We start from the raw sequence: 12,881 nt of genomic DNA on the forward strand, positions 1-12,881 counted from the left end.
GTCGTTCGATAGGTTTAAGTTACACTTCGCGATAAAATACCGAATCGGTCGTTTTAGTGCACTTCCATGCATTTACGGCCGCGATATGAATAATGAATAATCCTGTGACTCTCTTGAATGCGCGTGCGTCGCCATTTGCTCGATCTCAAAGAGTCACGCGGTTTTCTTTAATGTCGTCAGCGCAGTAGCGAGGGCAAAATTTATCTCCGTTGACGAATTATTCGCGCAACTGCGAGAGGCTGCTACATTAAGTAAGCTTACGATTTTCGCGAGCTTGCATGCTAACGATGCTCTTCATACGGTTTGTTATGTACCTTATCTATAGAACTGTGTAAAGTTTACACTGTAAAGTAACTTAGCCATAGCTGACATTACACGTTTCAACGTTCGCCCGTGCAATTTGATCTTTTTGTTCTGTGCAGCTTTAAACTCGTGCAAATTAAGTCTACGGCTTAATGTTACTCGAGATGTACGAAACATACTTTCCCTCGATAAATTGAAGATTTAAATTAATAAAAACTTGAGAAGATTACGTGACCATGTTTGGCAAATTTTTCTGTTTAAACTCACAACGTTTCGACCATGGTTTGTGGTCCTTCTCAAGCCATAATTGTGTCAATATTCCGTACGGTAAATCAAAAGAACAGATCTTAATTTTACCGTACGGAATATTGACACAATTATGGCTTGAGAAGGACCACAAACCATGGTCGAAACGTTGTGAGTTTAAACATAAAAATTTGCCAGACATGGTCAAGTAATCTTCTCAAGTTTTAATTTCTTCTGGCGACTTACCATATAAGATTCCCTCCAGTTATTATAATAAATTAATAAATTGATAGATTTCGCTGCTTCATCGATCCTGTTTATCGCGCGAATAATTCCATCTTTCAACACGTTCCACTTTGGGCCGTGTAAGTCGTTACTTTGCCATTTCCTCTTCCAAATCTAGGCGTATCGCGTTCAAGGTTACGCCCCGCATGCAAATTTGCGATTACTTCGCGCAACTGTCGTCCATCTCTCCCGCGAAACTGCCGCAAATTTATCGGCTTCAACGACAGAGGGGGGCGTGAGACGTACGAGCGTCGATTTGTCGACGGTGAGAATTATATGGAATAGCGTGGACCAAATCCGTGGAGGGCCGGACGATTATCTCGCGAGGGCCGCGGACGGCGCAGAGCGTACGACGTTCGGTTCCCGCAACGACAAACGGGTGATCCCCGAACGCAATTTTCCCGCCGTGTGTGTTACGCCACGACATTAATTTGCATCCTCGGTAATCCTCAATTTACAGCCCCAACGAGTTTTATGGAAGTAGGTAGCCAGCCAGCTGGGTAGGTACATAGCTAGGTAGGTAGGTAGGCAACAGCACCATTGGTAGTTTCGCATAGGAATTGGCACGGTGGTGCACTTACACTGCTAAGCGTAAAAGTGGTAAGTAGACGTAGGTACGCGGGAGAAAGAGCGAGATGGAGGATGAGGGGAGCGGCGGTGCAAGAAGGCGTAGGGGGGGTAGGGTAGGTGGCGACCGAGGGGGTTGGCGAGGGTGAGATTCGACAGACACTGTGGACAGGGACAGGGTAGGGGGCAGGGGTAAGGGCTGTGGCTGGGGCCGGATAGTCGGACCTGACCGAGAGGGAGGAATAGAGAGAGAGAGAGAGAGAGAGAGAGAACGATCGCCCTCGCCGGATGGTGGTGGGTGCCGGTGGGGCTGGTAGGGGCTGGAGGACTCCGGGACAACGTGTGGAGGGGGATGAAGAAGAGGGAAGAGAGGAGCGAGCGGAGGGACGGAGGTCGAGAGTCGAGGGCTGCCTCACTCTGCGGCTCCCGCCGCTCGGGAGCAGACACGCGGGGCCAAAAGACTAATTTGAACTATTTTATTAACAAAAACAAAAACATTACATATTTGTAAATAACACTACTAACAACTGTAAACACGAAACAGCGCAACAACACATTTCTCCTAAGGACTCTCTTTAAATCTTACCTTACACCTGTAAGACAACCGCCTGTAAAAAGAAAGAAGGGAAAGGACGGAGGGAAGGAAGACACGAAGTGAAAGAAGCGCACGCGGCCGGACAGAGAAAGAAATTGAGAGAAAGGGAGTGAAAGAGAAAGCGGGGGAGAATAGGAGAAGGAAAGAGCCGGGACGCGCGTACGACGAGGTAACTCCGGTTTTTTTTTCCAAAGTAGAATGTGTCATACGAGCGTGTACACATAAGCAATACACAGTAAAGAAGAAACAAGTTGCAAAAGAGAGTCGAACCGTAGAAAAATCTATTTTCTGAAGTTACTCCCCAGTCGGACTGGTGCGCGTCGCGGCGGAAGTGAAGAGGACGAGACGAGAGTATAAACGCGAGAGAGGGAGAGAGGGATCGCGAAAGGCGAGATCGTAAAAGAGAGCACGCATCGACTGCTACAGGACGGGATAATCGCATTTTAAGTTCTCTCTGTACTGTGTGACCCTTACATTATTTTGTCCCTCCGATAGGGACGGGTTCAGTGTTGTAACTTAGAATATAAGAAGACTAAAAAGAGCTGCGGAGCGCACAACAAAAAGATAGAAAGAGAGTGAAAGAAAGAGACAGAGAGAGAGAGAGAGAGAGAAAGAGAGAGAGAGAGAGAGGGAGGGAGAGAGAGGGAGAGACAGAGAGAGCAAAGGAAGATTTGGGATTCCGGAAGAAGAGAGAACTCGGAAGGAGAAGAATAGTGTATGGTTTGTGACTGGCAACGCGTCCACGTCGAGGAACGTTTGCGAGAACGAGAAGAGAGGACGGGAATCGCGAGCAGCAATCAACACGAGGGACGGGAGGAAGAAAACGTTCACGAAGGACGGCTCCGTCGTGTAGAGATACAGTGAAGCTCCAATTTTTTATACTAGAGGAAGAATCTGACAAAAAAAAAGCGTGAAAGAGAGAGAGCGAAAGCGAGAGAAAGAGAGAGAAAGAGAGAGAGAGAGAGAAAGAGCGAGAGAACAAGAGAGAAAGAGAGAGAAAGACTCGGGAGAATCAGGGAGAGTGCGAAAGGGGAGCGGAGGATTGATCCTGTCCGCGTTTCCGCGTGCACTTCCACGTGTGTCTTTCGATACGACAAAACTGCGACGAACTCAAATCCTGACGACTCGAGGTCTCCCATTCAGAGAAGAGATCTAGGAGAGTTGGGGTACCGAGACGGAGGAGTGACACGTTCGTGACACCGTCGATCGATATCCGGTCTCGAATAACATAATCCGGCTCGCGTGCACGCTTCCTTTGGGGGATATGTCCTGCCGTTCCAGAGGGAGTCGTCGTCATCCGGGAGCGCAAACTTCGCAACGTCGAGAACAACGTCAATCCGAGTGCCGTCCCTGCGTCCTGGACCCCGCGGCCGGCAAGCTGTCCTGACGAAAAAAGGACCGCCCCCTCAGCTCGTCCCAATCGAAACAGCGCGAACATCGACGAACAGCAGTCATATCAGATACGCGATCGTCCCCCGGGCACGCGGACCCGTCGCGAAAAAGGGCCCGTCCGGGGATGCCCGCCAGGGCCCAGCTACGTTCCGGTCTCGCGTACGTTCAAGGACGATGACGATCGGCCAAGACGATCGGTAAGATCCAGGCAGCGCGAACACGCGCCAGCATCACCGAGATGGCGGGCTACAATCATTCGAACCCACAGCGTGTCGTCTACCACGCGACCTACCCGACGCCCCTCGCTCCAAGTGAGTTTATCTGCTGTTTATGCACCCGGTGTAGAGAATCCCGCAATATTTGACACGACATGTCACTCGTTGGATCACACGGCACGTACCATGGTCTTCCGATACCTTCGCTTTATCACGAGGGTTGGAGTTTATCTCACATCATTTGATATCAGTCGAATTGGAGAGGGTGTAAAAGTTCTTGATTGATTCTCATTTTATAATGCAGAAGGAGGTAAATTCTATGGATTTCTAAAGAAGGTAAAATCCATAGGTTTTTTTAGAGGAACGAGAAATTTCTTGCTCCTTCTCGCTTCTTTCTTCGCACGAGAATCGAGTATTAGGTGAGATTTGTCAACAATGCGCGCCTTCGAACAGTCTTGTTTCATTTCAGCAAATTGTGTGACTTCTAAGATTTGCGTTATGTGAACTGTCAAGTTTATAAATGACTTCAATTCCTATGATTGTTTTACATTTTCAAGTATAATACTTGAAATACATAAACTGAAAACCAAGTTTTAACTAGATCAACACTGTTTACACTATTTTTATAATGATTTTTAACTAAATAACATTGCAACGTTAAAGTTCCAGACAAGGATCGCTTTTACGAAATTCGCCATAATGAAATTTAAGAGATCGCGGTGACTGCACTTAAGTATCATACTTATGATTGAAAGTTTAGTTAATGGCGCCTAGTTTCGGAGAGTTTCGCGAATCAATGAATATTACATAGACCGTAGGCGAACGAAGCGCCATTAAATAAATATTTGATTTCCTCAAATAATTCCTAGCTAACTTTAGGCATTTCCCGTAAATGTTTCACTAAAGATGAAACTTATTTTCAACTTTACCTTGTCAGATCTATGAGAAAGGTTACATAAAAACAAGCTATATGTACAGATATACGCAATGTATCATGACACGTTTATATGCTGAGTTATGAGTAATTTTAACGAGTCTTTTTATGAGAAAAATGCACTTGAGCAATGAATTTACTCTGGCAGCTCATTAAAGCATTAAATAACAAGAGTATCACAAATTACGCAATTATAGAAATTCCCAGGTCGTAATTGTGATTTAGGTTTATATAATTTGTGACGTGTCTCAGAAAAATATGGCAGGCCACATTTGCCTGCGTTTTTTTGCCGTTACTTTTTGCCAGAATACGGCATATTTTTTTTTTGCGAATATTTCACGTGTAAGCGCGCGTGTACGTCCGCGAAAGAAAGTTTCTTCTTCCAGGGAAACTGTAACAAAAGTTGTATCAAACGGATGAATTTCGTTATCTCCAACTTTATGGCTACTTTGGTTGTATCGATTCAATTTTACATAATGGATTGCATAAAGTATAGAAAGTGTTTGGTTACAATGGCGTGGGGATTTGTACCGCATTTCGCATTTGTACTATAAAGAATGGTACTTCAAGGATGCGCGACGCATGATATTGCCGATATATCACACGGGCGAGCACAGATGTCCCGTGCGTAATATCAATAATATCGAGAGGAAACGCAAGCGCTGCGAAACGGAAGCATTTTGTCAAGCAAATAGCCGCCCGTTTAATGTCTCGATGTACAGAAATACTGATCTCGGAATTTAAGAGCGGAGTACGCGGCCGAATCTCACGAAATTTCTAGGATGACGGACAGGTGAATTACATTTTGGTAAATTTCCTTCGAGTTCTCTTTTCATAAAGAAATAAAATCTGTACTAAATACCGCCTTATACATTCCTACAGTTCACTAAGCCTTTATTAACGTATCCCACAGCTACTTAAAAATGTTTAAGTGTCCTTGAAAGATCCATTGTTCTCAATACTTCTGAAATAATTGTGTTAACTACTAACACCGTTCGAAATATTAGCGAATAATTACGATACCATTTGAACTTTTATGAAATTCTTATTGTACCTCTCGGTCTTACTAAAAAAAAAATGAACAACGGTGCAAAAGCGTGCTAAGGTTCTCGGTAAAAGAATCTTTAGACCGTCGATTTTTATTTTGCATTCTAACGGGAGTAGGTAGTTCACGGCACGTTCGCGGAAGGTGCAATCTATTACAAGTGCTATTTTATGGCGAGCGTGCATAATATACATGGCTTAGATCGATACAGCTTTTCGATCGGTTGTGTATAAACAGAGTTAATGACACATGCCACGTAATGTTAAAGCCGCCTGCAACGTCGCGAGCGCGGGCGCGGGCAGTCGCTAATGCTCATGACACAATAACGATCCGCTTGTCGATCCGCTGTAAAACTGTCACGATCGATCAACACGCACGTCGACAACATAAATTTAGGTTTTTCGTTGAACGATGTAACGGGCCGCGGAACAAATCGCTCCTGAAATTGATGTTTTCTACGATTCCACGTTTCCCAGCGAGAACAGCCATTAATTGAGATAATTTATCACGCAGATGGCGACCCGATAAAGCTTCCCGAAAATCTGGAAACCTTGCCGCGAGCTGAACACTTTCCAACTCAGAGGCACCGATGGAACACCAACGAGGTAAGCCGTTCGCTTATTCGTTAAACGCGAATATTAAATTCATGGGTCAATGGAAAACACACGTGTAACCTAAATATTCAAAGATCTGTCGATGCCATATTTGTCGATTGCACGACACCGTGTTAATGTCACGCTTTCGCAATTGCATTTCGCATGCTGCACAAATCGATATCAACTAAACAACTAAATGTTTATTATACGAACCGAAACCGTAAAATAACACTTTAATTGGGTATTTTTAGACAGTAAAGTGTTGAGAATGTATCATTTAAAAACATATTTTATGTCGTATATTAAATATACACATTTTAATTTAACTCACAAATAGATTTGATATCGCCAGTAAGTTTAAAACCAATGATGTGTAGTTTTTTAAAACGACCTACCCTCACCAATGTTTTTATTTGAAAAGACGACATTTCGGCCCCGGATTTGGACCCTTTTCAAGTAATCTGTTCATTGTTCACACAATTGTTAACGACCTCATATCGTTCGTTTGGCCAATATCGTTATGTTAGTAAGATATTAGTAAAAAAAATGATTCCACTCTTTGGCTGAAGAGTGCAAAGTCAATTGAAGTTGCATTGTTAATTGTTAAACACAAGTAAAAGTACAACTTTAATTGACACTCTTCAACCAAAGAGTGCAATCATTTTTTAACCAATAATCTTTCTAACATAACGACATTGGCCAAACGAACGATATGAGATCATTAACAATTGTGTGAATAGATTACTTGAAAAGCGTCCAAATCTGGGAAACGTCGTTTTTTTTAAAATAAAAACATTGGCCAGTGTAGATCGTTTAAAAAAAAAACTACATATCATTTATCTTAATTTCAGTTACGTTACATTATTTCGAAAGAAATCATTTGTTTATCGCGAACACATTTTTTCCGTTTGGTACCGAAACGTTCACTCTTACATCGGATGTTAAAATATTAACGCAAACTATCTGCTAATCTGGGCTATCGCCATATAGTAATTCGGACCGTGTAATATGCCTGGAATTTAACGACGAACTGCATTTTGGAATGAAACGGGGCCAAAGTATCAAGTACCAAATGCGTCTTACGTATGGATGCACTCGCATTCTGGCTCTCGGAGCGCATCCCTCTTTGCGGCGGTCGCGTGCCCGGCCGCGAATTCTGGCGCTCGAGGACCCGATCCGGTATTACCGGAATTCCGATGGACCATTCCGCGCGTCCTCCCTTTTTTCCCCGGCGTAAATTTTATCGCGGCCTCACCGAGGCCAGAGCGGATGTATATATTTACACAAGACTACGGGAGTAAAGTGGGAAGGTAAATAACGCGCGCTCGTTCATGTTGGTTCGCGGCGCGGTTAAGGAGAATAGATGCGGCCAATGCAGCCTTCGCGCTTGTGTGCAACGTACGGAGTCGACGTTAAGGGCGAAGCTGCTCGAATGGTCCTGGTGAAAATTTTAGGGGCGGCAAATTCCGTGCTTAACTTATGACGCACCTCAATATTAATGATGGATCCTTTGATATACTTAGAGTCGACTCTGTAAGCAGAGCGTCGAAGCACTGATCATTTTGATCAGTTGCAAATGACGTAAAGGGAGGAGAGCTTCGTTCAACTTAATTTTATAACGTGTATGTGTTTTATAGCGTGTGTACGTGTGTGTATGGGATATAAATAATCAAGTATTCTCAAAGAGTATTATTTTGTTCCAAGTATTTTTCTATTTTTACGAAGGTAGCGTCGATTAGTAATATTTGAAAGGGGGAGAGAGAGAGAGAGAGTCGTTTTTGATTGATATATAATTTGTTCATTTCTGAATTATTTTCTTACGCTTTACTACCTTTACTGCTCTAACGAAATACAAGTCGGTCGCATTGATTCCCAAAATTTTATCGGGCGGCCTAAAGTATCGGCGAGGACACGGTGGGGGCGTGCTGTTTCAGCGCTTCGCCTGAGGAGGTGAAATTCCTGGTCACGACCCTGGCGGTGTCGGTGTGTGCAACGGCGCGGCTCCACGCCGGTGTGTGCAGCGCGTCGGCAAGGGTGCACGTACCCACACTCGTGTGCGCTGCACACGTAGACCGGCTTGCACCGATGCAGTCCACACCGCTACACTCTGACCCAGGTCGGTCGGCCTGCGATCAATAGCTGGAGCCAGCGAGAGCTCGCAGCCGGCGGCGCTGAGCTTTTCAGTATCGCCGAACGAAACTCAATTGCGATCCCTGTGTGCGCGACGACTATCATTGTAAACGATAAGTCGGCCGTCCCTCTTTTGCCCCCGTTACCGACCCACCACACGCTCGTTATCTTTCCGAATGGCCCTCCCCCCCCGGTAAGTACCGGAAATTAAAAGTTCCTGGAGGGAGGAGAGTGTCGTCGACACCGCATTCCCGAGGAGTCCTCAGGCTGACGAAGAGAGAGGTGCCTCTCTTTATCCTCTCTCCCGCCTCATCTACAGTCGCGCGCTGTCTCACGCGTCTCTATCGGTCTCCGCTGTTTCTTCCGCAATTCTATTTTTGCCTTCGTTGCAGTCGTCTACCTCCTAAGCGACGAAAATTGGCTCCTTATCGGACGAATCTATTAAATTTCGTATCGTCGCTGCAGCAATTTCGCCCTTATTTCGACTTCAGCCCCCGTCGTTGCAACACTTGATCAACTCGACAGATTGGCAGCATCGATTTTATAATGGTGAAGGCGCCGTGTTAGGTATCGAGAAGATATAATAAATGATATTCAAACGCGCCGACGGACGTGGCACCATGTGCATCGTTAATGAGGCCAGCGGAGGCAGAAGGGCCGAATACGTATTGTGTCACGGTGCTCGCCTTATCCGGTACCTGTATTATCAAGTCCTTGGGGTCCCCAAACATTCCCCTGAACATTATCGATTGCGCGAGCCAACAAATTTGAGCTTTGTTCAAGAACTGGAATCACGCAAAGTGATTTATACCAATGTTGATACGCTCCCTGGAAATAGAACTGACAACTTCTTCCCCGGTCGGCTATATTTATAATCATCGATTAGATAGTTTATGTGAAAGCATGCCAATTTTACAGACTAACACTCCCAGAGAAATAATAAAATTTCTTTTTCTTTTCGCGGATACCATTCAGCGATAGCATCTATCTTCTTCAAGTTTCGGAGTTGTTTGAACGTTTTTATTTCTATCGCCAATCGCGGTTTCGTGTAAAGAGAGCCTCCGCGTATATAGAGACCATTTTCTTTCTCTCTATCCAACTTCTGTTGAATTTCGTGCAAACAAGACTTCGATGTGTGCAAAATTCAAATCTTTTTATCTATTCAACTTCTGTCTAATTTATAAATAATTTTTCGTCCATGCTTCCAGATTGTACTTGAAAAGGGCCCGATAAAGGGCTCGAAACGTCGTGACTAAAATAAACGTCAATTTTGCCGGTTTGGTCGATTGTTTTTTTAAGAATTCCCCTTGGTTTATAAATAATCTTTTTATTTCCTTCATGCTTCTGTCACTTTTATTTACGTAACTTAACATCTCGTCGACGATGCAGACCTGCGTTGGGCGTAACGTTGTCGCACGTTACTCCTAGAAGAAAAGATATATCCGTTCATCCAACATCGGAAGCTCTCATTTTTTTCCCCCACTCGCCTAGATTCGCGCGTTAAATCCGACGCGGCGCGAGTTCAATCTTATTTACATTTGTCAACGTCCCGGCAGCGTTATTCCGCTGCACCCCGGGATTTATGAAGCCACTCAGCCCGGTCGATTCATTTTGCGCGCTACCGACTCGAGCCGCGAGGAAGAAGTTCGCGGACAGGTAACGGAGTAAATTTTCACGGTCCTGGAAAGTTTATAAATCCCTTGTGCATACCGCCGCGCGGGCGAAATCCCGTAGCTTCTAGGCGAAATCCTCCTTCAACGTGATCTTGTTTTCTCGGGCGGCTTCCTTCTGTAACGCGCTCTCGCCAGTTTCTTCTCTCCGTCGCGTCGCTCGTCGCTGCTGCCATTTTTCACGCGAGTTCCGACGGCATACGTGATCGTAAGTGGATCTTGCACCTTCTCGTGAGCCGAGGCTTCTCGGTGAGCCGCCCGCAATCAGAAACGTTCCAAGGATGTCGCCGATGTCAGTGATTTATTATTTCATTTGTCGCGCGCTTATTGTAACGCGCGTTCGCTACTCGCTCGAAATCGTTCGAAATCACTTTCAACGCGAGCACAAAGATCGCGGGAATTGAAGCACCGGCTGCAAGTAACTCAAGGTTACTTCTACACGCACGTTTTACGATTTGTTTGCCGTGCTTATCTCGACTGGCGCAGCCATTAAACGCAACAGACGAATGCCGGCTGTGCATCTCTATTCTATTGTACTATAACAATAATTCCGTGTAATAAAATTTTTAATTGCGATATCTTCTACGTAAAATCTGCACAATCAATAATATTTTAAGGCCACTTGAAGTTTAAGTATTTCGTGACTCTCAAACTTTCGACGGAAACGTATGTTTTTGCAATAAATAGAAATTGTATTTTTGGTTATTCCCCTCGTAGGAAATTCCGCGCTGCATGGAATATTCTGTTCAGTTTTTTTTTCCATTTGACGCTAATAATTTTCAAGATTTCTTACGTGGCTCTCCGTTCTTATTACCTTCGCCTGATGAAATCCCATTTGTACCGAAACAGGGCAATGCCGACTGCATACGTAGGAGGGGTATTACTGTAATAAGTTTAGCACATACCTACAGGCGAGCACATTTTGCACTTTTAGCATTCGTAATGTGCCTTAATGGCACTGATTTATTAAATAATCTCCTACTGCAGTGTTAAAGGAGGATACCTGGATAAGAAGTCTCCTACTTTACCTAATTTACTATTCTAATTTAACGCTACAAATACTTCTGCGCTAATTGTAGCCGCACATAAATTTTCGAAGCTTTGTTAAGCCTCCCCCTAGAAGATATCTACGAAGATAATAAATTCATGAATGTATAATTCTTATTAAGTTGGTGGATATAAGTTAAGAGAGCGTTAAACACTCAGCTTTCCTTTTGTTAATTAAATTGCACTTCAATTTTATTTTATTTTTTCTACCGTGTTGTCATTTTTTGGATGCATCAAACTTGATTTATCGACGTAAAATGATATCTCTATACGGTGTATGTCTGTAAACGAAGATTGCTCTTAAAACAACATTTTCGTTCGTTTATTGATTTCCGATTCTGTGCGAGAATAGAAATGCGGTCGTTAAATCGCTCGGATTCGCGACGGCGGTCGTTATAATTAAGCACCGCTTTAGACCGCTTGCCGTGCACTTTTTAATTGAAAGACGGGTTTCCGAGGAAACCCATTATCGAATACATCGTGCCGTTTGTTAATTATAGCCTCGCGGTTTTATTACTGAAGTCAAGATTAACTTCAAGATAACTTTAACATTCATATCGTTATAGAAATGTTTAATCTTGCACGTTACCATTATTCATGAATCAAATATTTTAAGTATAAAACAAATACATTAAACGTGCAATTATGTATGAATTTATCGATCTTCAAACAATTAAAATTTACGGCAACGTAACATGTCCTTGACATTTTTTTATATCTTAATAACACGAGATAAATCGTGAAATTTCAATACCGATGCGCGCGATCAAGATTGTGTAGCGAGAAGAACCTTGAAATCGAATAAATAAAATCGTCGTGACTTGGAAAAGATTCGCTGATCCGGAAAGTTCGCAAGAACCGTAATAACATAGACATACATGCGCATACGTACGTCGTCGAAAATTGCATTGCCCTCGATTCACGAAATCGCTTCATTGAGAATAGAGGCACGGCGTGTCTCGTATCCGGAATGCATCTCAGAAATTGTATACGGACACGTTCCGCATCGACATCTCGGAATGGCTTCCTCCCTGTCATCTCAGAAAAATTAACCAATTTCCTAAGTCTTTTGTGGAACACTGAATAGTCGCGGCAACACAATGCGGCCGCAGTCGATTCAACGACGTAGCCAGCATCGATATTTCATTGGTGTTCTCCCAATTGCCGATACCGTGAGACAATGACGATAATGATTGCGGATAGCAATTAATTTGTTGCAATTGTACGATTACTAATGTCTCTCTACGTGAGGCTGCGAACATGTGTAAACAAGCGAATCTGGAGAGTCACAAATCATAGTATTTCAAAGAGTCTTCAAGATAAAAAACTATTTGCTTTCAAACATTGAGAAAAATATAAATGGATAATTTTGACGAATAATTTTGAATAAAGACGCGAAGGTCGTTTTTATACTTGTCAATGGTTCTCAGAGCAAAAGCTTTATTTTTACTTATCTTCATCTAAACTACCTGAATTATTTGAGACACAAACGATAGTTTTAAAGTAATCGAAATTTACCGCACTACTTTTTATCGACATGAGACTCACTATTGGAATCGGAACATTTTTTCTTCATCGAAGAAGCTCGATTTTATTTAAGACTTTCCCCGCTGGGAGCTACATACGATTTATCGGCAGAATTCCGATACTCGCACGTGTGAGTTACGGATGGAGAAAAGATGAAGTGTCTTCGTCCTCGGCGTCGAAAGGAGAGTCGATTTATCGCTCCTTTTGCATTCGTAAATCAGGTAGAACACATCTCTTCCGGTAGCACGTGAGACAGAGAGTGTCTCGTTTATGTACCCGTTCAGTCGAAGGAAGAAATCTATAGCCACTCTCTTTCATCGTATTCCTAG

The 12,881-nt window shown here is 43.6% G+C and overlaps 1 protein-coding gene across 4 annotated transcripts in view; it reads left to right on the plus strand.

Moving 5' to 3' along the window:
• LOC105563364 (calmodulin-binding transcription activator 2) overlaps positions 1 to 12,881 on the plus strand; it is a 50,300-nt gene that overhangs the window by 20,915 nt on the left and 16,504 nt on the right. For 3 of the 4 annotated variants that reach the window (XM_012014903.1, XM_012014902.1, XM_012014901.1), the window contains exon 4: positions 6,096 to 6,187. In XM_012014903.1, the coding sequence (XP_011870293.1) occupies positions 6,096 to 6,187 (92 nt within the window). Of the gene's footprint in view, positions 1 to 1,771; positions 3,700 to 6,095; positions 6,188 to 12,881 lie in introns of those variants that run through there. The other variant, XM_012014904.1, reaches the window with a different exon arrangement.

The sequence above is a fragment of the Vollenhovia emeryi genome, unplaced genomic scaffold (genome assembly GCF_000949405.1).
Source record: "Vollenhovia emeryi isolate VEMERY1.0 unplaced genomic scaffold, V.emery_V1.0 DF939177.1, whole genome shotgun sequence".
Taxonomy (NCBI): domain Eukaryota; kingdom Metazoa; phylum Arthropoda; class Insecta; order Hymenoptera; family Formicidae; genus Vollenhovia; species Vollenhovia emeryi.